Raw genomic sequence first — 26,772 nt, forward strand, 5'->3', positions numbered from 1 at the left:
AGGCTATTTAGAACAATTTTAATAGCATTTCATGTTAAAGCTAATGATTAGTGAGAGCTGTCATGTCTGCAACTGACTTTATGCTTCAGGGGAAATGTGTATATAGGAAAACAGAAAAGGACAAAGGAAATGTGGAAAAATGTTAATCATGCATATGTTAGGTGAAGAATCTAAGGAGAATATGGAAAAATTCTTTCCACAAGTGTTGCAATTTTTCTGCAAATAATAAAATTATAACGTAATGAAAATTATAAAGAAATGACAAGCATGATTACCTCTTTTACTTAGCAAACATACCCAGGTTTTCAATGGTGTAATAACGCTGTTTATAGTCCACTTTGATGGTCTGTGCATGAGGGCTGCCAATGCCATAACCAATGGCATAACCTCGAACCACAATGTTCTGGTTTTCTGGAGGAGTCCAGCTTACTACGATGCTAGTGACAAGTGGACGGACATGAAGAGAGCTAGGCACTTCAGGAACACGAGATTCTGAGAAGGAGCAAAAACAAAAATGAGATGTACTTTCCTGTAAAATGTTTCACTATCCTTGGGGGAATGATGTTTTGTTCCTGTCAAAATAGTGGGCCTTAATAAATTTCTCCCCATTTTGGATCAAGAATTCAATAAGAACCTGTAGCTGCAGTGAAATATAGCCAGTGGTTTTATTTTTTTCTAAGACCCAAATGGTTGCTCATTCAATTCCCTAAACTCTATAGGTATAATGAGAAAGGTATGTCACCAACAAATTAGAAACCTGCTGTCAAAAGGTCTATCAAATACCGTATTACAATGGCACCAATTATTTCTTTCCCTAATCAATGATCTAGAAAAAAAAATAACACTGAAGCCATGGTGTAGGAGGTCCTTTTGTATTTGTGTTGCTTTCATTGGTTATTAAAGAAACAGCCTTGGCCTTTTGATAGGGCAGAACTTAGATAGGTGGGGAAAAGAGAACTGAATGCTGGGAGAAAGAAGGCAGGCAGAGAGAGTCGCCATGAAGTCACCAGGTCAGAGACATTGAATCTTTCTCGGTAAGCCACGACCTCATGGTGACATACAGATTATTAGAAATGGGTTGAATCAAGATGTGAGAGTTAGCCAATAAGACGCTAGAACTAATAGGCCAGGCAGTAATTTAATTAACACAATTTCTGTGTGGTTATTTCAGGGGTTAAGCTTGCTAGGTGGCAAAATGCAGCCTGCTCCTTCTACAACAAAGCCACAACTGATTCAGTGATTAGATGAAAAAGAGGTTTTAAAAGGTGACAGTTTAAGGCATCTTTCACGTATATTACTCAAGGCATAAATTCAAACTCAGAATAGGAATACAAGTCTTTGATCTCCCCAAATTTAGCACCATCACTGCTAAAGGAACTAACTACACATAACCACATGGAGTTATGTATAAAACAAACAGGTGAGAAAAAAGACAAAGTTTCCAGGACTCATAAAAAAGGGAGCTGCAAATGAAATATAGGCACAATGGATGTGGCTCACCCTTAAATTTTAGATTATCTATCTAGTTACTGGGTTCAGTAAAAAAAAAAAAAACAAAAAAACAAAAAAACAAAACCCAACTTCAAATGCCTGCACATTTTATTGTTCCGAGCCCACTAATTCCAATACTTTTTTACAATGTCTGGAAAACAGCCCCTTTAGGAACTCTGTTGCTTCACAGGAACAACAGCAGTATGTTACACCGGCTTCCACAAGTTTAAGCCAAAGTCAGTAGCTTTCCAATCTGACTCACTGACAACAGTATCTACCATGTGCCATTATGCTCACTGTTTAATCTTACCATCTAGGTCACTTTCAAAAGTTTCAGCAGACAGCCAATCAGTTGCTGGACCTGTACCATTGACTGTGAGAGCAGCTACTCGGAAGTTATATTCTGTCCCCCGATCAAGACCTGTGAAATAAATAACAAAAGAGATAAACTGAAACAAGAGATTTGGAAACCAAAAAGTTAGTAGTCTCCTATAAAATGAAACATCTCTGATGTGGGATTTCCCTCTCTATGTTGTGATTACCATTAAAGAATAAAGAAACTCCTTTGGACCTATAGCAGGGCAGAACTTAGCTAGGCAGGGAAAACTAAGCTGAATGCTGGGAGGAAGAAGGGTGGAGTCAGAGAAGCCATAGAGCCAAGGGAGACGGACACAGGTTGGGATCTTGCGGGTAAGCCACAGTCACGTGGCGATACACACATTAATAGAAATGGTTTAAATTAATATGTAAGAGCTAGCCAGTAAGAAGCTAGAGCTAATGAGCCAAGCAGTGATTTAAATAATACAGTTTCTGTGTGATTATTTCAGGGCTAAGCAGCTGGGAACTAACAAGTGGCCTGCTGCTGCACATCTCACCTATTCAGTTCACAGCTTAATAAAGTGTAAGCTCATAAAGAACAAGTGAAGTAAATAACAAGCAATATACAATACAGGGTAGCTGTCAGTGCCCACATCACCTAGGAAAAGGCAGAAGGCAACAATAACTAACCATCCCAGGAAGTTAGAGGGTTTTTTTTTGTTCTCTCTCTCTCTCTCTTTTTTTTTTAAGAGCATGAAGGCAACTTTGGGATTACTTAATGCAATGCCTTTGATTTTGTTAAAAAAAAAAAAAAGGAAGCCATGACCAAAGATAATGAAAGGGTTGTTACAAAGGAACAAAATCAGCTGGTTTCAGAAGACACCAAAACCCAGAAAAGAATGTAAAGATGTAACTCCTATCAGGTTACCTCTGTTCTTTGAGACCTGCTATAACCACAGCAGAAATAATTTAAACATCAAATATGGCCTAGAAATCTATTTTTCAATAGCCAGTTGGGCAAATGTATTTATAGTAAGTAAAAGAAGAAACCCCTAACTTTCCTATTATGCAATTCTTTATTTACTACCAGCTTTAATAAAGTGTAAGATTTACCAATACAAAGGCAACAAAGATTCACATATAAAAGTCCACCTACAAAGCAGGATGATAGTATGACAAGCTATGCATCCATTCACACATACATCTTTAGAGTACTTAAATACAAGACACTTACCATTAGGGTTATTAATATTAGTCTACCTCTCTATACCCAAATAATTGGGATCTTTGAACAGCAGCACAGTACAGAAACCCCAGTAAAGGCAGAAATATTAAGAATGTAAGTAACTAGTCTGGGATGCGAGGTGTGCTGGAGTTAAGGTAACCAACTCTGGCATATGATGAGAAGAGACAGAAAGCTCTGCTCTGTATGTGCCACCCTAGATCTGTCTAATCACAAACAAGCAAGGACAGAAATAGGAACAAATGCTAGTTCAAGTCAATTCACCTCCCAATTAAAAAATGTTGTTTTTATTTATTATCTTATATGTATGGGTGTTTTGCCTATATGTCTATGCATCCCAAGTGTGCCTGGTGCCCTGGGAGGCCAGAAGAGGGTAACTGATTCCCTGAGGCTGGAGTTTGACTGTTGTGGACCTCCATGTGGGAGCTGAGAATCTAACCCAGGAACTCCTGGAGAACAGCCAGTGATCTTAATGACTGAGCCACTGCTCCAGTCCCATTACCCATTACCATCTTGTTAGAGAGCGCTAGAGTGCACATTTGTTTGTAACTGTTAGTGGACAAAACCTTAGAATAAAAACGAACATGACACAACAGAGATCTTAAAGAAACCAATTATTCAGTTACCATTCCTTGACCTCTAGAAGGGTAAGAATATATTAAAGAGCAGGCAAGAGAGAGTCAAGTATACAAAGTTCCTCTCCTCTCTAAATAATGGAAAGAGCTTAAAAAGCAAAACTAAGGCATACAGCAAACACAAAGCTACAGTGATGTGTGCTAATGTGGCAGTATAACTGTTTTGTCCAGATATATATTAACTGTACAATCCAATGTATGACACAAATTCTTAGTAATTCATATTGCACATTCCATTAGCAACCTTTGGGTTAATGCTCCAAGACACCAAGAATCTATTTTTGTTCACATTGTATATTTAATGTTAGTTCACACAGATTAAAGCTTTTCATTCTGTGGATACTTGGGACATGCTTATAGAGAATAGCTATCCTTTTCTAGATTCTATCTTCTGTTACACTGGCCTTACATATTCAGATTCTCAAGATTCTCCTGAAAAGGACTCACACCCTTTCTTAGCCAACTCTATTTCTCACAGCTGTATTAAAAAAAAAAGAGGATTCCTAGTAATCTATAAAATGATACTTTATTAGATAGGTACTTCGGTTGATTTTTATAAGATACACTTCTTGTTCTGTTATATATAAAAGGAAAATGATACAAAATAGTATTTCTGATAGAATTTTCTAACTTTACACTGTTCATAGCAGCAAATGTAATTATAATACTGCAGCTATTCAAATACTCTACAGGTCACACGAATTTGGCACAATATAACAAGTTTTGTTACCAACTAGGTTGAGTAAATTCTTACATTTTTAGATTACAAAATAAGTGTTATATACTCAGAAAATGAGACAATACAAGTTCAACCCTCAGAGATGGAGGAATTAGCAAGAGTATTTTCCATTAATTTGCATTAAGTTAAAAACAGATTATTAAAAGTTTTTTGAGAATCATTTTTAATTTGTTTATATAAAACACTGCTTAGAACAGTTTCAGACTAGCATAATTTAAAGTCTAAGAAAGAACCACCTTTTAGACACTGACTATATGCAAAGCAGCTTACCTTCAATCAGTTGAGACAGCTGTGTCCCAGTTACTAAGGTCTCAGTGACATCACTTTTTCGGGAGGCCTTTCGGTAACGAATCTTGTAGCCAATAATCTGCCCATTTTGTGTGGCTGAAGAAGGGGGCTGCCAGTGAATCACTATACTCTGAGAAAAAGCAGTACAAGGAAAAGACTGAACACATCAAAGGGATGGCCTAACTGTATACACTATTAAGTCCAATTTCACTATAGAAAGAGGAGAATAAGCACGTAAGAGTTCACAATACTTGAAGCTTCATCAAGTTACCTATTTAACAGTCAGTCAAAAACAATTCTAACTTACTGGGCATGGTGATGCACATCTTTAATCCCAGCACTTGGGAAACAGAGGCAGATAGAACTCTGTGAGTTTGGGGCAAGTCTGGTCTATAGTAAATTTAGGGTCAGCCAGAGATACACAGTGAGACCTTGTCACAAAACAAAACAAAATATAAAAACAAAAACAAAACTTTAATTAAAAAGCTTCCAATGATCAACTGAGGGGATATAAAAGCAGGTATGTGACATGATGCCATCTAAAAAAATTCATGCTTGAGAGCCAAATGATAAGAGAAACTACCAAAACCCCTCATGTTTTAAGTCTATGATGTTTGTGTTACACTGCATAATATCTAACCTTGGGTGCATGCAACTCATGGCCACAGCTTGGACATCCCTTCTGAGTCTAGATTTATCTCCTAAGTATTTTATCTGAATGAAAACATTAAAGTCCCAGAAAAGATTTAGCGAGAAAATATAAGGTCAGAAGCATAGAGATTAGGATTAGATTATTGTTAGGTGTAAGAATTATTTTCCTTCTCTAATGCAAACTGGCTATTAATTAAATAATTTCTATGGATAGGAGTGGTGGAGTATAGGTAGTTCCAATCTAGAAAGGCAGAAATTGCAAGATTAAAAATATTTGAGGCTAGCCTGGGCTATACAGTAAGTTCCAGGCCAGCCTGAACTATATACAGGCAAGTAAGACCCTGCCAAAACCAAAACCAAACAAAAAAGTGAAATGAAAGAGAAGTTAATGTTTCCTGAAGAAGCATGACATAGTACTTTTTGAAAAGACTTCTTTAATATCTGAGACGCGTACCTGGTGGATATGCATGCTCCTGAACCAGGAGGAATGCTGTGAACAGACACCAAAATATCTACCTACCTGTCTTTGGTTTATACTGGCATCGTTTCATCATAAGCAACTGACTTTCTTTGCACAATTTTGTATGGTTAAGATCTAAAATATATTTACATAAAAATACCAATTTGAAGTTCTAGTATCAGAGAAAGGAAAGAAACAGAATAGACAAGTGGAGCTCTTATACCTATGCAGTCTTATCTTCCTGCTTGATTTTAAATGTTTTCAGTTACATCCTAATCTACCAGGTTGTTGTTATTATTATTATTATTACTTTTTTTTTCCAGGCAGGATTTCTCTGTAGCTTTGGACCCTGTCCCAGAACTAGCTCTTATAAACCAGGCTGGCTTCAAACTCTCAAGAGATCTTGCCTCTGGCTCCTGAGTACTGGGATTAAAGGCGTGTGCCACCACCACCCAGCTAGGTTATTTTTAAAAGCAAATGAGTTATTGAAACACTGGTCTTCATTGTTTTAATGTTTGTCAAAGGAATGTCTGGTTCTCTAAGCCCCTCTAAAGCTTAGTATGCCAGTAAAGAGAAGAGAATCAAACTTTACCTTTGAATTCCTCACTTCTAAGGACAGATTCTGCGGAGCAGCACTGGGAACTAGACAGGTTTAAAAAAAAAAAAGGAAATAATTCAGTCATCCACATGTTATTGTTCTCGGCCAGACTGAGCACAAATGCACATCTCCAATACTAACTATGTGACTAGAGGGTCTGAATTCAGATAACAATGTCTTATGTTGATAGCTCTAGGGGATGAAGTGTGGCCATGCTTGATTCATGTTTTAAGGTAAGACCCTTTCATATGAGTATCCATCCTTACTCAAATCAGGCGGATTCTCTGGAAATCACACAGTTACTTCAGGGATGTACAATGTCTTTGAACCTCTAGACCAGCAGTTCTTAACCTATGTGTAATGACCCCTCTGGGAGTTGAACAACTTTTTCACACAGAGGTTGCATATCAGATATTTATGATTCTTAACAGTAAAAAATTACAGTTATTAAGTAGCAAAGAAATAATTTTATGGTTGGAGTTACCATAACATGAGGAACTGTATTAAAAGGCTGCAGCATTAGGAAGGTTGAGAACAACTGCCCTAGACTCCAAACTTCTAGACTTCACATATATTCTGAACCTTAAACATATTTATTCTGAATATACATCATAGGCAAGAGTCTCACAGTTTCTGGAAGCAAGTCTAATAAATGTGGCAAGTGACTGGATGAACTATATAGTGATAACACGGACCAAATGGATAGACACACAACAGCGAGTCTGGCTTTCTTATGAACTTTGTAAAGTGGTTTAGAAGGCAATTCTTAAGAAGAGAAAAACGTTTTAAAAAGGAAAGCTGCAGTAAGTAGACTATTTGGCTTCCCAGTGCAGCAATGTACCAGAACATGCATTTAGATGCGAAGAGTTTGGGTCTGCTGGTGAAACAGTTACATAACTAACATTCTTACTAGACTGGAACACAAGAACATCTAAAAGTTGATGGTCCATGTTCCTTCCCACCTCTCCCTCCACGTAATGACAGACAGCAAAGAAAACTCAAGCAGATATCATTAGTTTGCCCTCTATTCACCAAATGCTAATGCTAGCATTCTCACCCACTGCTCTCATCAGGACCTTAGGTTCTCTATCATCTGGTGACCACATATCAAAATAAGGACCTACTGAACCTGTGTCTAGAAAATGACATGGGCCGCAAATCAGAGTCAGCTGTACAGGTCTGAAGTAGGACCCAGCACCTATTCTGAAAACATCTCCACCTTCACAGCCAAGATTTGTTGCAAGCTACAACGTGGCAAGTTCTCACTGGCAAGTTCTCACTCTGAATAGTGCTCTCACAGCACTTTACTCCTGTTTCCAGTTCATGTGTAAGTCAACTACAAATAAACTTGCATGTGATTTACTTGATCAAGGTATCCCTTTTAGGTGGCCTAAGACCTGGGATTTACCTTACTTCTAAGTGCTGTCTTAAACCCCCATGTTAAAAAACTTGGTTCCACTCAGTTTTCAAGGTACTGCAGTCAGTAGGTCAACCTATTTAAGTACTGTTAAAATTTGGCTTACATGTAGATTTGAAAGGCCTTTGTCCATAAAATTTTTTCCCCAAATCATGATCAACTGGTTTATGCAGTTAGGTAATCCAACTATAATTTATATTGTATTCCTCTTTTTTATCTGAAAAATTCTCAAGTCCAAAGAAAAGAACAAATAGTACAATAAACACTGTATTCTCTCTTTCTAGATTCACTAATTACTAACATTCAGCAATTAGTAACATTATTTTCCCATTATAAATATAAATGAGAAATTGCATAGATATAGGCTTATCCATTGTTTCTGAATTATCTGAGAGAGGGCTGTAAATCACTGTGACAGATCACTCTGAAAGTACATATATGTCTTAAGAACAAGGGCAGGCTCCAACAAAACTAAAACACAACAATCACATTTAGAAACTGCAATTTTGATATAAAATGGTATCAAATATACATAAATAATATGTCTAATATTTAGCAAGCTCAATACTAAATAGTGGGTTGACAGTATCCCATAGAGATGCTTCTGTCTCTACTATCTAGGAACCAAAGATCATACATATTTTATATCCCATGTCTTTACTCTTTAGATGATTTTTCTGTAAGACTAATAATACATTTTAAGAACTGAGGTCAGCTCTTAAATTTTAAAAAAAAAGTTGCAGAACTTTTCTCAATTTGACATATCTGTTTGCTAGGCCAAAGTTAAATTTTGGGGTAGGAAAATAATAGAAGCAAAATTGTATCTTTATCCATGCTTCTTTCCTAGGGATGAAATGTTCGATCATCTGCTTAAGGGAGTCAAACTATAGCTTTTAAAGCATGCATGCTTATATATATGAGCTACGTACAAAAACACATATTTAAAAACCAAAGAATACTGAATTTAGATGAGTTTACAGTAAACTGCTATTTTCTTTCTTTTTTTAAAACCTCATTGATTTTGACCTATGCAATCACTGGCAAGCTGTAGTGAAAGTACTTCTGATAGTCATGGGTATGTGTATATAATTTAGTTTAAAATACAGCCATAGGTGAGAAATCAAACTGTCATAAGATATGTATTAGGAAAATAAGTATGTCTGGTACGTAGAATAAGGCTAATCTTCCAACTACCATAAAATGGTCTGTGCAGTAACAAGCAACAGAAGTCACCTACATAGAAGACAAAGACTGTACTAAAAATACCAAGAACCCATTTGGTATTAGCTATCACATGCTCTGTGCTTTCCAGCGACAACAAAGCTGGTGAAGCTGGTGTTACCTAAAGCTGACATATAAGAAAAATACTCAAAAAGATCAGTAAGGGGGACAATGGGATTATGAACAGAATTTTCTTGACATCAAAGCACATGATTTTACAATAATTAGAGTCACTAAAAATGGGATTTTGTTGTAAAGGAAAAAAAGCTCACCATCTGATAATGTTCGAACAGCAACATCTTGTGTGGAGACTCCAGGACCATGTTTATTGTAGGCCACCACTCGGAAACTATACTCTGTGTATTTTTTCAGTCCATTAATAGTGTAGGAGTGACTTGAAACATCAACATCCTTGAATGAAATAGAATACTGTGTGTGTTGCATACACACACACACACACACACACACACACACACACACCTCAAGCCAAAAGAAATGCTACAAAATGACTAAACAACTTCTGCACAATACAGAGTTTTAGCCTTCTTACAGATTATTTATAGCGAAAGCATATTAGTTAATCATAAATAGTAATTATTTAGAAATATTATTTGACATTTAGTAACCCTTGCTGGTAAAAGCTACAAAGTAAAAGAGCACAATAAAACAATTACCATCAGCATTTAATTTCCTGTATCCCACCCTCACTGTGGAAGTCCTGGGGCTGGGGGATACAGAACCAGCACATCTGCATGCAGGGCAGCTGTTCTACCACTGAGCTGTAGCTGCCACCCCTTTAGTTTTTTAGAAACCAGTGGTCCCAAAGGATCATGTCATTTTATACCTGTTCTTTATCAGTCCCCTTTTCCATGTAGTACAATTTGTAATTCTGAATTTCCCCATTGCCGGACAGTGGTGTTTCCCATGTGACAGTGATAGAAGTAGGTGACGTTGCATGAGCTCGGATATTAGGTGCTGGGCCAGGGAGCTGAACTGAAAAGAGAATTTCAAGAGCTCAAGATAAAAATCGGGTTTACTGTAGTTCTTAATAACCACTCTCAGTGATACTGTCACAATGTCACAAACAATAAAAGCTCAGAAGGCAACTGATTTGATTGAAGCACTTGTGGGAGATATACATTTTATATAAGTCAAAGTCAGAAATTATCTATGACGCATCTTCAATTTATTAAAAATAAGAAAAATACACAAAGAATTCCTTTGTCGTTTATAAACTTTTAAGAGTGTGTGTGTGTATGTGCACGCACATGTGTGTGGTGTGTGTGTGTGTGTGTGTGTGTGTGTGTGTGTGTGTGTGTGTATTCACTGGTACAGACTGTGGAAACCAAAGGTCAGGATCAGATATCTCCCTTTAACACCTGATTCAGTTAGGGTGGATGGACGGATCAGAGCCCTGGGACCCACCTGTCCCCCATTCCTTAGCTAGAGGTGATGTGTATGCCCAGCCTTATATGGGTGCTGGAGATCCAAACTCCACTCCTTAGACTTGCATGACAAAAACTTGAATCACTGAGCTATCTTCCTCAGCCCCCAAATCTGGTTTTGTAGAGGAATAAGGTAGCACATGAAAGCAACCATGACTGGAAGATATCTTTCTTTTGTTGGGCGCTAAACAGGCCCACAGGAATGGGCAGAGATCTCCTTAACAAGAACTCCCAGTTTAGCATGGAAATCAGGCACATTAATAAATCTCGACAGATTCATTTGGTGGCTGTAATGAAACAGAAAAGAGTACAGGATTCTGTTGTGTGAAGGGTTGCTTAGGTAAGGGGAGGGAAAGGAAGGCTTGTGAAGACTTCTTGGTATTACAAATAATCTGTCTTCTCAGACAGCAGAGAGAAAATTGTTTGTTATTGGGATAATCAAGGGGATAAGTGGAAAGACAATGTTATATGACTTGTATGGTTGTACCACAGAATGGTTGTGGGAGAAATAATGTTGAAAACAAAAGCCAGTGAGGACCCTTTGTTGTTCTGCTATAGAGTTTAGATTTTCCCTAACAGGCAGAGAACAGGAGCACGACAGTCAGACCCATGTTTATGTGGATACATGCATAAAAGAGAAGCAGCAAAGCAACAAAACTAGTTAAATGAATAGCATTTGCTTTAGTAATAGTCACCATTAATTAGTATTATCATCCCCATTATAGATGAGTTTTGAGGTGAAGGAGCTTTCCAAGTGATGGGTGGGAAATATATAATGGTGGAGCCAGAAGTTGGTCACTTTCTGAGTCTAAAACGTAGGACTTCATGGAGATCAATAAGGAAACTAGGAAAGCACCTTCAAGGGGTGGCTTTCCTCTGTGGACCCCTAATTTCCACAATGGCTCATACATTAATTTTTTTTTCAAAATAGTCTTTTCTTATGACTAAGAGTTCTTTTCCACTGATATACCAATCCTAGCTAGCTGCCCACGCCTACACTTTGGGAGATGTCCTGTATTTGAAACTAAGTTTTCTAGCACTAATGTCTCTATTATGGACACTGTTAGATTTAAGGCCAAAGAAGGGGAAATAAGTTAAAACAAACTGTTTTTCCTCAAACAGCAGCACTATGCCTTTGTTTTGCTTCAGAAATAGAAAGATCTGAATGTAGTTACTTTTAACAGTTGTTTGCTTTATTTAGTCACGAGCCATGCATGCTATTTGTTCAACATTAATCGCACAGTTCAACATTAATAGGTAGGGTTTGTCACACTTCTGTTGCTGTGAAAACTTTCTTCTAACTTAACTAAATGGGAAAACAAAATAGTTCACCAATTCTCTTGACATCACTTTCAATATACTCATTAATGAAGTGCAGGCAAATATGATCCTTAAAAAAGGTACTAATGATTCATTCAAACTAGCTATACAGTGGTATAATAAACAGAAGTCTTAAGTTGACGTATAAAGCTAAATAGTCAAAATACTTCCCAAAGACAGCTAATTTAACATTTAGACATCTCCATATACCCCATACCTTCAGGAGGAACAAGGTCCTCTTTACTTCACATGTCTCTATTGTCAAATTCCAAATGCCAGCTGGGAAGTGGTGGCACAAGCCTTTAATCCCAGCACTGGGGAAGCAGACGCAGGTGGATCTCTGTGAGTTTGAGGCCAGCCTGGTCTACAGAGTGGGTTCCAGGACAGACTCCAAAGCTACACAGAGAAACCCTGTCTTGAAAAACAAGACAACAACAACAACAACATCAAAATTCCAAATGCTTCATCAAAACTGTCTGCTCCTCCTGCCTATACCTCATTTAACTGCTCTTTCTTTCTCTCTTTTTTTAGTTTGAGACAGGTTTCTCTTTTAACTGCCTTGGTGGCTGTCCTGGAACTCGCTTTGTACACTATGCTGGACTCAACCTCACAAATATACGCCTGCCTCTGTCTCCCCTCTGCTAACTGACTGCTGGAATTAAAGGTGTGCACCACCACCTGGCCTAACTTGCTCTTTTTTGATCAAAGCTCTTCAACAAATTATTGTGCTGTCTCTATCCATGTCATAGCAGCACCTCACACTATTGTGTATTTAACTGCCTGTTTCTGGTATTATTTGTAAATTCCTTTGGTCAGAAGTTAAGGTTTACTATTCTTGTAGGTCTGAACTGCCCAACACAGTCAAAGACACACAATAGGTACATAATAAGGTCTCTTTTCCATATGCTGTCTCTTTCACTTCTGAACTTGGCGATGACACTTCTAGTTCAGAGGTTTTCAACAATTTGATCACAAAGTCTAAAATGTTCATGAAAGCTATAGACTCTTTCCAAGGCAAATGTGAATATATATAGACACACAGATATTTTCATTTTCAGAAGGTTCACAGCCCCAGAACAGACTTCTGCACCAGAACAGATCCAGTAGTCCTTCCTTCATTTTCATGACTCACTTTGCATGTGAACTGTTTGATTCTATTTCTGGGATTTGGGTCATGCAGCTTTCTTCCACAAGAATGCTTGTGCTATGTCAAATGCTTTAAGGTCAACCCCAGGCCCCATCTTTCCTAGGTTCCTTTCTATATTTGTATATAAATTCTTCCTTGCTCTGAATTCTAGTTCAGTATCGTTCATGTATGGTGCCTGGACTTAAAAGCTAATGATGGATAATGGAGTCTAAAATCAACTGGACAATACCCACACTTATCTGAACACAGTCAACTGTGAAATTTAACACCCTACTCTGAGATGAGAATGCATTCCCCTTAAATCAACTCTGGAGACTCTTCAAGACTCTTATGTTCTTGCCTAGTGTCCATTACTATGGTGATCAAAGTTCTCTTTCCATATCTACTACTGTTTACCCTTAAAGAGAAATCTTACTTGTTAACCGTTCCTGTATCTCCAATATTGTTCATAGTGCCTGGCATAAGAGGTATTCAAATATTTGTTAAGTAATTTGCTATAATATTAAAAATTGAAGGCTCTTAACTTCTTGCCTTTATCCCTGAATTATTTCTGTTCTATATTGATAAATTCATTCGTTCTTCTAAGTTCCTAGATAGGGAGTTTCTACAAATGTATCTCACATGTTCCCCACTAAAACAAAGTCTTTTTTATTTAGGCTCATGAACACAGACAAGCTAGTGTAGGTACAATAAAAATATTCTAAACTATAGAATATTCTAAGGAAAACATGGCTTATGACGAGAGGCAAAACTTCAAAAATTTCAAGAAGGGAAAACACTATGACATTTCTTACAAATGCAGTCCTGTAGTTTATAATCAAAAGTTAAGGCATACAGGACATTTATAATATAAATAAACTTGACACTTGCCTTAGTCACAGAAAGCCTTACAAATATAATAAAAGGTAACACTATTGAGCACAAAAGAACACAGATCCAAAGTAAGAGCACCAAGAAGTTCTAACTAGTGAGGGATGCTAACAGGGCGCTCCAGGTGGTGACAGGTATAAATACACACCTCCTGTGCAAAGCACTACATTAGACATTACAGCAGCTGTCCGTAAGTAAGTTATATGAATAAAAGAAACTGAAGGAATGAAATGGTGATGTATCTCAGAATAACACAGATACAAGAGTACAAAAGATCTGAAGACAGTTTCTACAAGACTTTTAAACTAAGTCGTAAAAGATCAGTGCAATATGAACATAAAGGAAGTAGAAATACACTGTCCTTTTACTTGCTAGTGATTGACAGAAATTCATTTTCACATTCAGAAGGAGCTTGAAGCTATTATGCAAGACAAAAAGCTGACAGGACTCCAAATTGTCTCCCTCTAGGTGCGGTCAACACACAGGTGAAAGACTTACCTTCAGGCTGTGTTTCTACTCGTAGGGGAGCTGAACTCTCTCCAGAACCATGTTTATTTTGAGCCATAACTTTGAAGATGTACACAGTTGCTGGCATCAAATTTTGAATGGTCACCTGCATCTCTCCTGGCTGACTGGTATTCTCAACACGCTCCCTTTGGATAAAGAAGGGGTTTTGAAAGAAACTGGTCAATAAAAATATTTTTAGATAGTTTCAATTTCTAGATCATGTGAAAATTCTAATTATTAAGTTTCACTTATTCTCAAAAGGATTACCAGGGAGAATAGTATATGGTGCAGGCAGAAGAGCAGATCGTAAATACAGGACTGATCTTGATTAAACATTACTGATATCACTGATTATAGCTAAATACACACACAATCCAGCAGTGTGTGTGTGTGTGCGTATGCATGAATTGGAGGGGAGATAATGAGAAGAGTTGGAGGGAAGAAAGAGAAAATGAAAACAATGTAATCATATTTTCAATAATTTTTTTTTAAAAAAGAATCCAGGCAATGGTGGCACACGCCTTTAATCCAAGCACTTGGGGAGACAGAGGCAGGAGGACCTCAGTGAGTTCAAGACAAGCCTGGTCTACAAATTGAGTTTCAGGACAGTCAAGGCTGTCTGAAAGGTGAGGTAATGGGAGAAATCAGTGGCATTACTGAAATCTGGAATTTCTATAGAATCATTATTTTAAAAAGTATATGTTATCTTAAGACAGTGTTGGACAAGAAACTAAAAAATTGAATTCCAGGTATGGTAGGGCTGTTTGCCCGCCAAGACACTATGATTAAATCACTACCTCTTTCTGAACCCCACTTTCTTTAGGTATTTAATGGAAGAATGAGATAGCATGGCAAACTTTTCTTAGAAGTCCATATAGTAAATTCAAGCTTAGAGGCAAACACTTCCTTATATAAAGATTAAAAAGTCACTATTTTAAAATATAGATACAACTATTAGCTCCTGAATCATAAAAATAACAACTCTGATTTGACCTTGTATCCATAATATGCAACTCTGGAACTAGACTAACAGCTCAAATACTTCATCCACCTTGAAAATGCTTGGGAATAACGCTCAATTCTTCATTTAATAGCCAATACCAGAAAAGAACTGCTGCTTAAAATAGAGGCATTTTTAAAAAATAAAGAGGACAAAATTTCATAGCAATTTCGAAAGGCAGGCAAAGGACACTCTGGACTACACAATTTAGGTACCCAATAGAACTACTACTTTTGACCCATGCATACAGTGACATCTGGTGGTCATGTTTTTAAATGCAGAAGTAGCGAAATTTGCCTATAAGGTCTACATTCTTACACTGTATTCTTAGTATACTGTGTAAAATAATTTATTCTTCTCGTTCTGTGAATGACAAATATAAGCTCAAGAAGGTTAAATAGTTAATATTATAAAACAAAAATAATCACAATAGATTTTTTCCATTTTTAGACTTCTTTTATTTCTTCATTGCTTGTATTTAGAAATCAAGCTTACCGAAGCAACAAAGAAGATTCTTAAAGAATCTTCTTCAATACATTTACTGTATTTGCCTCACCCACTCTACGTCACTGCTCTCATCTTCATCCAGGCTATCAACTGCTTGTGTCTAGATCAACATACTTTCTTTCTCTCTGGTTTTATTTTTTCTTCTTCTTCTATGATAACCTTGAAAAGTGCTCTCAAAATACTGCTAACTACAAACTGTTAATACAGTCAGAGGGCATAACTGCTCAAGGGTCTAAAATGGTCCATTCTCATTTGATTATGCCCAAATTCTAACTGGCACTTCAACATCTGGTTCCAAATGTACACTTAATTTTAATATCAATCTATTTCTACCAAAGGCTCTGGTCAAGGAAGCGAGCTTTATGGTCTCGTCCTCACACCACTCTTGTGCCTTGGCATTTGTCATTATAAATGTCTCACCTAGCACACCTGCAGCTGCCAAATGACATCATCAGGTTTGTAAAATTTCCTGAAAAGGTAACAAAAGGCATGGAGATAAGCTGGCTCTAATACAGTGTAAAAGTGAATGGACACTTGTATGTGGGCATTAGGTAAGGCCTGAGGAATGTGACAGACAAGAAGCCAAGTATAATTACTTGTTTGGAAAATGTATCTATGGTAGATGGATTAAAAAAGGCAAAGTTCCTGCTGTGGAAATAGTGTATATTATGTACAGGAATAACTAGATGACTTCTTCCCTTTGTAAACTTCCATGATATTTGCAGTAAAATGCCAAAGTCACCTGTGGGTTATTTTGACACTCAATTCCCTAAAGTCCAAGCAGTACTACTGCATCCTTCAACTCTGTGGGTGTGAATTTGGGTTTTTCTTGGGGAATGCTTTGTTTTTTGTTTTGTTTGTGTGGGGGGGTGTTGTTTTATTTCTTATTTTTTGCTGTTTTCTTTTGTTTTCAGGCCTTGCCACTCTCTAATCTTCCTTTGTTGTTTTATTTAATGTCTTTCTTGTTCAGTGTACTAGTAATATTGTATATCTTTTTATGAATAGGACTGTTCCCCTGTCTTTGTAAAAGCTCTAGCATCCTGTTTTCAGCAAGCATTATCCAACAAGCAGTCCAATCTATCAAAATAAAATTATGCTACTGAGACTTCTGATGGGGCAAAATCACTGGGTCTTGCACCTGCTGAGCTTGGTAGACTGGCCATAAAAACAGTAAGTATATAGCAATTACAGAAACCCCAGTATAAAAAAAATAAACTGTATTTGATGTATTAGGGCCCTAAGCTGAGCACAATGAAAAAATCTACAACAGTTAGCAGGTGAAATGGGTTTTTCACAGAGTTTGTGATTTGGTGGGAAAACAATATAAATACTCATCAACCTTAGGTTGATCAAATATTATTATAGTCAACTGTCAACATTAGTGGTTTTAAAACATATGGAAAGTAACAGTAATGTACTGAGACAGAGACTGTCTTGAGAGGGCTTCATGTATAGAAAGATTAAGACATGTAGCTTTAGCTGGGAAGAAGAAAGGAGAAGGAGACCAGGGAGACTGGTAACAAAGGTTTTAGTGGTAAGTAGACTGGCTTCACTAGAAAATGAGTTTAATTGAGAAGAAAGAAAATGAAGGTACACAGACAAATAAAATCAGACTGTGGATAAAGTGGTCTGGAGATTATCTAGACACCCTCATGTAAACAATTTGAGCTCTTGAGATGGGTGGAGATACCAGGGAAAATTTACTAACAATGCTTTTACGGAAATTACTATGAAGTACTCTTGTGACATCAGAGAGATTCTGCAGAGTACAGAACTACATTCATTTGACTAATAAATTAAACCTACTTTAATTTACACTCTCTGCTAAATCATGAAAAGGATAAAGTTCTAGAGTTAAGAGATGTGTTTCAGTGGCAGTGTTTATCTAGCATGCACATTGATTTGATCTGGATTGAACCCCTGAACTATAAACAGAAATCAAAACATACCAGCACAGTCCTGGCTGCATCTGAATGCTTCTACCTAAATAGTTCTATCTGCTTTCTTTCATTATTTCAGAAAGATAGGAAAAAACACTAGGACTTCAGTATGCTTGGAGTTTACATAATGACCCAAATGACATTAGGGACAACACATTTCAATAATCTTATTTTCTGACTGAAAATTGGTACAAACCCCGTATGGATAAAGCCGGGTGGCTATAACCTAGCAGGGGTATAAGAAGATGCAGTCCACTGGCTCTAAACATACAGGCACTTACCTAGCAATTCCTTCTTTGGTGTAGAACACAGAGTAGGTGAGGTTATCTCCATGAGGATCTGATGCAGGTGTACGCCATGTCAATTTGATAAAGCGGGTAGAGACCAGAGAGGCCACGACATCCCGAGGAGCTGAAGGCAGTGGTCCCGTTGTGGCTGGTGCTAGATGGTCAGTAGTGGCACTGGTCAGTGAAGTGGGAGGTAATGTTGGGATGGCAACATCTTGTCATGTGCAAACATTGGGGAATATGAAGGGCAAACCACGACGGTTTTTAAAAAGAGAACAGAAAAACAAAAAACAAAAAAGAAATAAACAAAACCACGATGGGAAATAAAATAAAATGAATGAACATAAAAAAGGTCATTAAACTGAAGGCTAACATGCAGGCATGGAGTAACTACTGCAAACTAATGGGGCTTTTCAAGACACATCACTGTAGAACAAGCAGATTTTCTGATCTGATAAGGGTTATGGGTAAGGTACAGGGAAGTGACAGTTGAAAATAACACATCTCAAAGGACACAGCAGTGCCCAGGTAATTTTCTTAATATTGAAAGCAGCAGGCAATATCTGTCAGACTTTGTATACAACTTATATAGTTTGGTGGACCTCATTATCTTCTACTTTATCAAAATATGGAAAACCTATCTACAATGACTATAGTATAGACAATCCTCATTACACTCAACAAATGGCCCCAAGGGAAGTGTCTGAGGATAGAGTAGGGCTGTATGACTTTGATATAGGACTACAAAGATTAGAAAGCTAAACTTCCAACTTTAATATTAAGCTCTGTTCTCCATATTGGCAATACCCAGGGAAGTGACAGCTTTCCTCATCTTGATAAATTATACTTCATTCGTCATTATGTCAATCCATTTAACTACTTGCATCACAAAAATTACAAGATCACAAAAATAGTATAGGTAACTTAAGATCCTCTGCAGGATCTTCACCATAATATAGACTAAAACAGCCGTGGACATGAGGTACTGATTGCAAGAGGTGAAGCAGTGGCACAAAACGACCATGGCTAATCTGATCTTCCTTTCTAATTTTAGAAATTTGACTCCTTGTACTCAACCTCTTCTTTTTAGAGACAAAAAGTGCATGTTTAATCTCACCCCACCACCACACCTGAGAGAAGGTCTCACATTTTTTTTAAAAAGTTACTATACATTTCCTGAGAAACTGACAGAAAACAGGCAGAGATGAAAACAATTAGTAGACTTTGTTACTCCCACAACTACCCATTTGGTGGAGATTGAACCCAGGGCCTCCAGTGTGCTAGAGAAGTCCTCTTATCTTACTAGTTTTGAATTAAGTGGTAGAACAGGGAACAGTCTCCTAGAAGTATTTGAGCACTTTCCACACTTCAGAACTCTGCCTCTTTATGTGGACCCGTAAATAATTACAACAATTCTGTCATCTGTACTACCTTATCGCCTTTGTCTTAGAGAGGACGGCACTCTGTCCTGGGCTATAGCAAGTAGTGGAGTAGTAAGCCTAATTTGAACTTTTAGTTTAAAAGGCCTCTGAATTTAGCCAACAGAAGACAGGAAACTTGATTTCCAGTTTGGGGATACCACTTACTTGTATCATTTTGGGCAAATTGCTTATTTTTTTCCTGCCCTCTCCTTTTTGTGTCTACCTCCATGGAAGTTTAGTCTATCAAAACGTAAGATTATAAAGTTTTCCTTCAGTGGTAAGTACACACTTTAATGAGACACATATTAATATGGCAAGTCAAACTTGAATGGCCACTGAGAATGTATTCTTGTCCTGCATGACTTGATAGTGTGTTGCCTCAGAGGAAACGTCTGCCTCTCATTCACAGCTTTCAGAGTTCTTTTCTTTTATGTCAGTTTGTTTACATAGCAGCTTAGGAGGTGGAGCAGAAATGAACTTAGATGCTGAGAGGAAAGAATCAAGAACTTTTAGGTTTCTGACTTAGCAGACCGGGCTGGTGGAAGAGGAAATATAAATGAAGACAGGGACTGAGGAGTGGATGATGAGTTGGTTTGTCTTAGGTAACAATCACCTATATAAGAAACGTATACAGGCAGTTGCAGATATGGATCTGATTATTATTTTTAAAAAAGTCACTAAAAACCTTTGCAGGGTTCAAAGAGTAATCTGAACACAAATGCTTCTAAAACATATAAATATACTTTAAATGTTATCTGCCTTACTAAGTCCCATTTTCTCCTTATTTACTGACTGGAAAGCAGAGTTAGTCCATCATATAAGAGGCAGTAATGTCTAGTGGGAAGAGTCTTGGATTGAATTCAAAGATTAATGTTTAAACCGTGACCCAGACACTTCCTAATAATGTCAGCATGGCAAGTCAGCCTGCTCTGTGTCAGTTTCATCTATAAATCGGGAGCAGTAGTGCTCTCTACCCGTGTCCCATACAACAGGAACCAGATGAATGCTAAACAAGAAAATACATATATAATTGGCTTTGAAAGGGCAATGTGCACAATACTACCCCACTGAATGGGATGAAAGCAGCTAGGGAGATAATGTAAGCAGGGAAAGGCAGGGGAAAGGTGTAATGGATAAATCATTTAGACTCCTCTGAACTTCTCATGCACATTTCTGTAATCCATTAACATCATACAGCACTTATTTACACCACCCATGTTCACACTGTATCACCTTGTATGAATCTACAAGCCTCTTACAAAATCTCTACTTGTTTCATCTTGTAACCACTCACTTCCTCTGTCTACTTTAGATAATCAATGAATTCATATTACTAAATTAATAAATGGAAGAAAATTCAGGGATGCTTCAACGGAGACCAATGTTTCTAAAAGCTCATTCAACATTTTGATCTTTTTAGTCAAGCATAAACAAATAACATTATATAAGCAAACCAAACTTTCAAGGGAGATATTTTATTTCATGTACATCTAATCAAAGTGTAAATAATACCAGATTACCGTAATAATGTAAACAATCCCTCACTGATCAAGGTAGGGCGAATCTATGCACACTGCAGCTCACCTTCCCATGTAGGTTCTCTGTCCTACCTAAGCAAGTGAAGGAAAGAGACTTATGTGACCATATAGACTCAAGTAAGAACTAGGTATACCAGCATCTATAGTAAAATAGTACAGACTGGGACTCTGGACTTCTGGCAAGATGATTTGAGGAGGTGGATGACAAAAATCTCATCTCCAACAGCAATGATAAAACTAAACAAAACTGCCCAGATTTGAAATTGACCAAAGGTACAACACAAGCTAAAATGCTGGGAATAATCCTTCTGTACACTGTGAAGATGTGCTGCTCTCATTGTTAATGAAAAGCTAAATGGCTGATGGCTAGGCTGAATTTTTGGGGTAGAAAGAATGCTGGGGAGAAGGAGGAGGAATCTGGGGAGACACCATGAGAAGAGCAAGCAGGATGGGAAGTACGTACATGAGATAAACAAGCCTTGGGGCAACACATAGATTAATAAAAATGGGTTAAGTTATAAGAGCTAGTTAAAAACAAACTTAAGCTATTGGCCTAGCATTTGTAATTAATATTAAGTCTCTGTATGGTTATTTGGGGAGTGGCTGGTGGGACAAAAAAAGTCCACCTACACCAAGAAGCATTTGTTAACAGAAACTATATCATTTAAGGTAAAAATGGTATCTGGGTCATCATCCCATTATTGCTCAAGTGACCAAGCAGGATAGAGTGGGCTCTGAAAATCAATGGTTTGCTGTTATTGTCAGAGAGGGCTCACCGATGTGCAGGAAGAGCTAGTACTTCCTAGCCTGAGGTGATCTTTTAGGGGCAATGAACAACTGACCAGCCATGGAACATGGTATTCCATGAGGTAAGAAAGTGATAAGAAAGCTTTATAAGCACTCTATACATCCCAGGATGACTGGAAGTGATGTGTATATGCTTCAGAGACGGAAGGTCCAAGCCATCCATGTATCCCTGGTTAGTGGAAGTCATATGTGTAGTCATGAGACAAACAAGAGCACTTAGCACAGAACAAAGAATGAGGCAGCTTGAAAAATAACTTAAAGTTTGAAGGTATTCCTCAAACCACACCAAGATCTACCAGTTCAGAGCTTGAAGAATTTGGACACAATTTCAGACTAATTTTTGGTTAATAATTTATATACAGATAGAGGTGCTGGGTGTGGTGGCTCATGACCGCAACCCTAGAACTTGGAAGGCTGAGGCAGGAATCGTAAGTTTAGGTCAGTCCAGGCCAGGTGGGGTACACAGCAAGTCCCTGAAACAATAAAAAACAAAACAAAACAAGTAGATGTTATCCCTAAAAAACAAAACTTTCTATTTACACTGCCTAGAAAAATAGAACAAGAAAATAAAGACTTAGCTATGGGGCTGCAGAGATGGCTCAGTGATTAAAAGTATTGGTTGCTACTCCAGAGGACCTGGGTTCAATTCCCACAGCCCACATGGCAGCTCACAACAATCTGTAACTGTAGGTAGTCCCAGAGGCTCTAACGTCCTCTTCTGACCTTTGCAGCATCAGGCACACAAGTGGTGCAGACAAACGTACAAGCAAAGCACACAAAATAACTAAAAATTTTAAAAACATTAAAAGGTTAAGCTATACATTAGTGGCTGTACACTCTGAGGAACAAATAGTCCAAGCAAGTCACTAAACAAACAACAGAACAAATGGTAGAAGTGTACAGGAGGAGTCAGAATCCATAGTTGCTTATATATCACCTAAAATACTTAATATTTAACCGAAAATGATACATTAAACTAAGAAAGAAAATATGACACAAACTCGTAGTAAAAATGGCAGTCAATATAAAATGTCTCATAAGGTCCTCAAATAGTGGATTTAATAAAACTTTTACGATACCTGCCTAAATATGTTCTAAGAACTAAAGGAAATGCTAGGAACTACCCAGGGTTTGAGTTTACCTTATTTACAGGCTAACATTATGACCTATAAACATTTCATGGGCACTGAAGAAGGCACAAGTTCTGCATCAGTGACAAAGAACTTTATCCCTCAGGGCAATGGCAGCAGTCAGAACTCCCTGTAGGTTGCTATCAGTCTTCTCCACTCCAATTTCCTGCACATGTAGTAGAGTTTGTTTCTAAAGAGAAGAAACAAACTTCTTCTCTTCCAATGTTCTTCCAAAAGAACATGCTTGCAGTAAACATCTAATTTAACTCTGCTATGGTCAGAAAACACTATGTATGATTTCAGGCTTTTAAATTTTATTGAGCCATGCTCTGTGATGCAGCATACAATGTGCCCTGGTGATTGTTCCATTTATAGCTAGAATGAATCTAGAACTGCTGGACAGAGACTGCAGTGTCTGCTAGGTCAAGTTGGTTCATAGGTTGGCTATAAGTATTCTACAGCTTTTCAAATTCTGCCTAATCATGCATGTATATGCATCTACCAAAAAGAGTCCCAAAGTTCAAGACACAAAACCATATAGAATTCAAGGAAATCTGAGAAAAAAACCAAGTATCTGGAAACTAAACAACATTCTGTTATAGAACTTCAGGGTATAAAAAGAAAAAAGAAAAAAGGAAAGAAAGAAAGGGAGGGAGAAAAGAAGAATCTCAAGGAAATAATTTCAAATACTATAAAGTGAATAAAAACAAAATGCACTATTCAAAAATTTATGAGCTGAAGCTAATTCAGAGCTTACAAGAAAAATGACTTTAAATACCAATAACAGAAGTGTCAAGTGAGTATACATGTTTCTACTGTAGACACAAGGCTGACTAGGAAATGAAGAGAAGATGACAGCTTTCTATACCAAAACCAGAGTGGAAATAGCACCACCTTATCAAGAACTCCAAAGATATTAAAAACTTAAGACAAATTTATATTAACAAATCAGAAGCTTAGAAGAAATGGACAGGGATATAAATTACTAAATATTCCCAAGAATGAAGAAGTAACACAGAAGCTTAGCAGTCTTTGAACAAGTAGAGGAATGTGGCAGAAAACAAGTGATTGCCAACAGAGAATGTTTAAGCTCAGATAGCTCCACTGTTAAATAGAATCAAATATATAAAAGAAGAAATAAAACTAATTCTTCCTAACTCTTTTAGGAAAATAAGAAACACTGTCCAAGTTATTACACAATCTTAACATTAAACTGACGCCAAAACGAGACAAAGACATTACAATAAAAGTATAGACAAATAACGCTCATAATCAGATACAAAAAACTCCTTTGCAATAGAGACAGAGGCCCACATTGGAGCACTGGACTTAGCTCCCAAGGTCCAAATGAGGAGCAGAAGGAGGGAGAACATGAGCAAGGAAGTCAGGACCACGAGGGGTGCGTCCACCCACTGAGACGGTGGGACTGATCTAATGGGAGCTCACCAAGGCCAGCTGAACTGGGAGTGATGGAGCATGTGATCAGTCTGGACACTCTGAATGTGGCTGGCAATAAAGGCTGACAGAGAAGCCAAGGACAATGGCACTGGGTTTTGATTCTACTGCATGGACTGACTTTGTGGGAGCCTGGTTTGTTTGGATGCTCACCTTTATAGACCTGGATGGAGGAGGGAGGACCTTGGACTTCCCACGGAGCAGGGAACCCTGACTGCTCTTAGGACTAAGAGAGGGAGGGGACGTGGGGAGGGGGAGGTGGAGAGGGGGAAGGAAAAGGAAGGTGGGGAGGAAGTAAAAATTTTTAATAAATGAATAAATAAATAAATAAATCCCAAAAATCTTCTTTGTTAAATACTTTATAATGCATTAAAATAATTATATATCATGGCCACATAGGATTTAGCACAGGTATATAGGTCTAGCTTAATACTCAAAAATTAAAATAATAATATTCATTATTGCAATAGAAACAGAAAGCTTTTAAAAATAAAAATTAAATAAAAAAATTAAATAGACTCTTAACAAACACTGCACTTAATGGCAAAAGTTTAAAAGTCTATAACTAGAAATAAGATGAGGACTCTATTTCTTGTAGAAATAGCGCTGAAGTCCCAGTCTGTACAGAAGCTAGGGAAGGTGAAAGGAGAATAAAGGAGAGTGGAAACAAAGAAGAATGGATTGAGAATCAGTGAAAAGGAATAAAAAGGGGAAAGAACATAAGACAGCTTTCATTTATGAATGATGTAACTGTCTATATAGAAAACCCTCTGGTTGGAGAGATGGCTTAAGAGCACTGGCTGCTCTTCCAGAGGTCCTGAGTTCAATTCCTAGCAACACCATGGTGGCTCATAACCATCTATATAATGGGATCTGGTGCCCTCTTCTAGCATGCAGGTACAACACTGCATACATAGTAAACAAATAAATCTTAAAAAAAACCTCTTACATCTACTGTATCTTCCCCACTTAGCCTACTAAAATAAGTTTAGTAAGGTCAGAAGATATAAAATCTTGTATTTTTTACATTTGATAAACAATCAATATAAATATGAAATTCAGAAAACAACTCGGGAGCTGAGATGACTCAATGGTCAAAAGTACTGGCTGCTCTTCTAAGGAACCCAGGTTAAATTCCCAGCATCCACATGGAGGTTTACGGCCATCTGAAACAGCAGTTCTAAGCTATCTAAGCCTCCTTTGACCTCTACGGGCACGAAGCATACAGACAAAACATGACAAAGCAAATACATATACATGCAAGCAAAACACCCATACACATAATTAATTTAAAAGGGGTTTGTATTATTTCTATAAAAATTCTAATCATAAATTTCATTCACAATAGCACAAAAAGTGAAGTCACTTAGTAATAAACTCAAAACAAACATAAGAATTATACATAGAAAACTACTGTGATGAATTAAAGAAAGCCCTAGAAGAATCAAAGCTGCTAACATGACAAGTACTAGCATGCTATAAGGAAGTCATGGTAGACTGACAGACAGACAGAAAGAAAGGAAGGAAGGAAGAAAAAGGGAAAAATTAAACGGCTAAACAATTATGAAACAGAAGAAAAATGTTGGGGACTTGCATTATCCATTTCAAAACTCAGAATAAAGCTGTAAGAATCAAGACAGGCTGATGTTACCATGTGAACCTGCGTTTAAAAAGGGGGGGGGCAGGCTGAGCAAGCCAAAGGCAGCAAGTCAATAAGCAGTACTCCTCCATGGCCTCTGCATCAGCTCCTGCTTTCAAGTTTCTGTCCTGTCTTCCCTTGGTGACGAGCTGTTGTGGGAGAATTGTCTGTATTCTGTCAATCATATTTTAATAAAACGCTGATTGGCCAGGCAGGCAGTATAGGCGGGAAAGCCAGACAGGAAGTAGAGGTGGAGCAAAGAGACTGGGAGTATTCTGAAAAGCAGGAAGCTCCCTCCGCAGTTCTGCCCAGACCACCTGAGAGGAAAGATGTAAGCTGCCCCGCTGGAAAAGGTACTGAGCCATGTGCTAACGTAGATAACGATAATGGGGTAACATAAGCTACAAGAGCTAATAAGTAGCCTGACCTAATGGGCCAATCAGCTTTATAACTTATAGAGATCTCTGTGTGATTGATTTTCTCTGGGACTTGCCAGCTGTGGGGTGCCGGGCGGGAACAGATACCCCAGCAAGCAGGCCCTCATGTTACAAGCTGTGACCTGGAAATTTAAGTTGAAATAAACCCTTTCCTCCTCAGGTTGTTTTGGTCATGGTGTTTCATTACAGCAATAGTAATCCTAACTAGGACATTGATATTGAATCTTACTGAATTCATTAACTCTGATAGTTTTAGTGGGG

The 26,772-nt window shown here is 37.7% G+C and overlaps 1 protein-coding gene across 13 annotated transcripts in view; it reads right to left on the reverse strand.

Annotated features, from left to right (window-relative positions):
• The window catches only part of Neo1 (neogenin 1), a 174,491-nt gene that overhangs the window by 36,794 nt on the left and 110,925 nt on the right, over positions 1 to 26,772 (reverse strand). For 8 of the 13 annotated variants that reach the window (XM_085689147.2, XM_085689141.2, XM_085689139.2 and 5 more), the window contains exons 8-15: positions 18,079 to 18,298; positions 14,342 to 14,496; positions 9,906 to 10,054; positions 9,334 to 9,472; positions 6,418 to 6,467; positions 4,697 to 4,844; positions 1,802 to 1,912; positions 298 to 492 (exon numbers count right to left, since the gene is read on the reverse strand). In XM_085689147.2, the coding sequence (XP_085545273.2) occupies positions 298 to 492; positions 1,802 to 1,912; positions 4,697 to 4,844; positions 6,418 to 6,467; positions 9,334 to 9,472; positions 9,906 to 10,054; positions 14,342 to 14,496; positions 18,079 to 18,298 (1,167 nt within the window). The remainder of the gene's footprint in view (positions 1 to 297; positions 493 to 1,801; positions 1,913 to 4,696; positions 4,845 to 6,417; positions 6,468 to 9,333; positions 9,473 to 9,905; positions 10,055 to 14,341; positions 14,497 to 18,078; positions 18,299 to 26,772) is intronic. The other 5 variants (XM_085689143.2, XM_085689142.2, XM_085689146.2 and 2 more) reach the window with 2 other exon arrangements.

Source organism: Myodes glareolus, chromosome 4 (genome assembly GCF_982192425.1).
Source record: "Myodes glareolus chromosome 4, mMyoGla1.1, whole genome shotgun sequence".
NCBI classification, from domain to species: Eukaryota; Metazoa; Chordata; class Mammalia; order Rodentia; family Cricetidae; genus Myodes; species Myodes glareolus.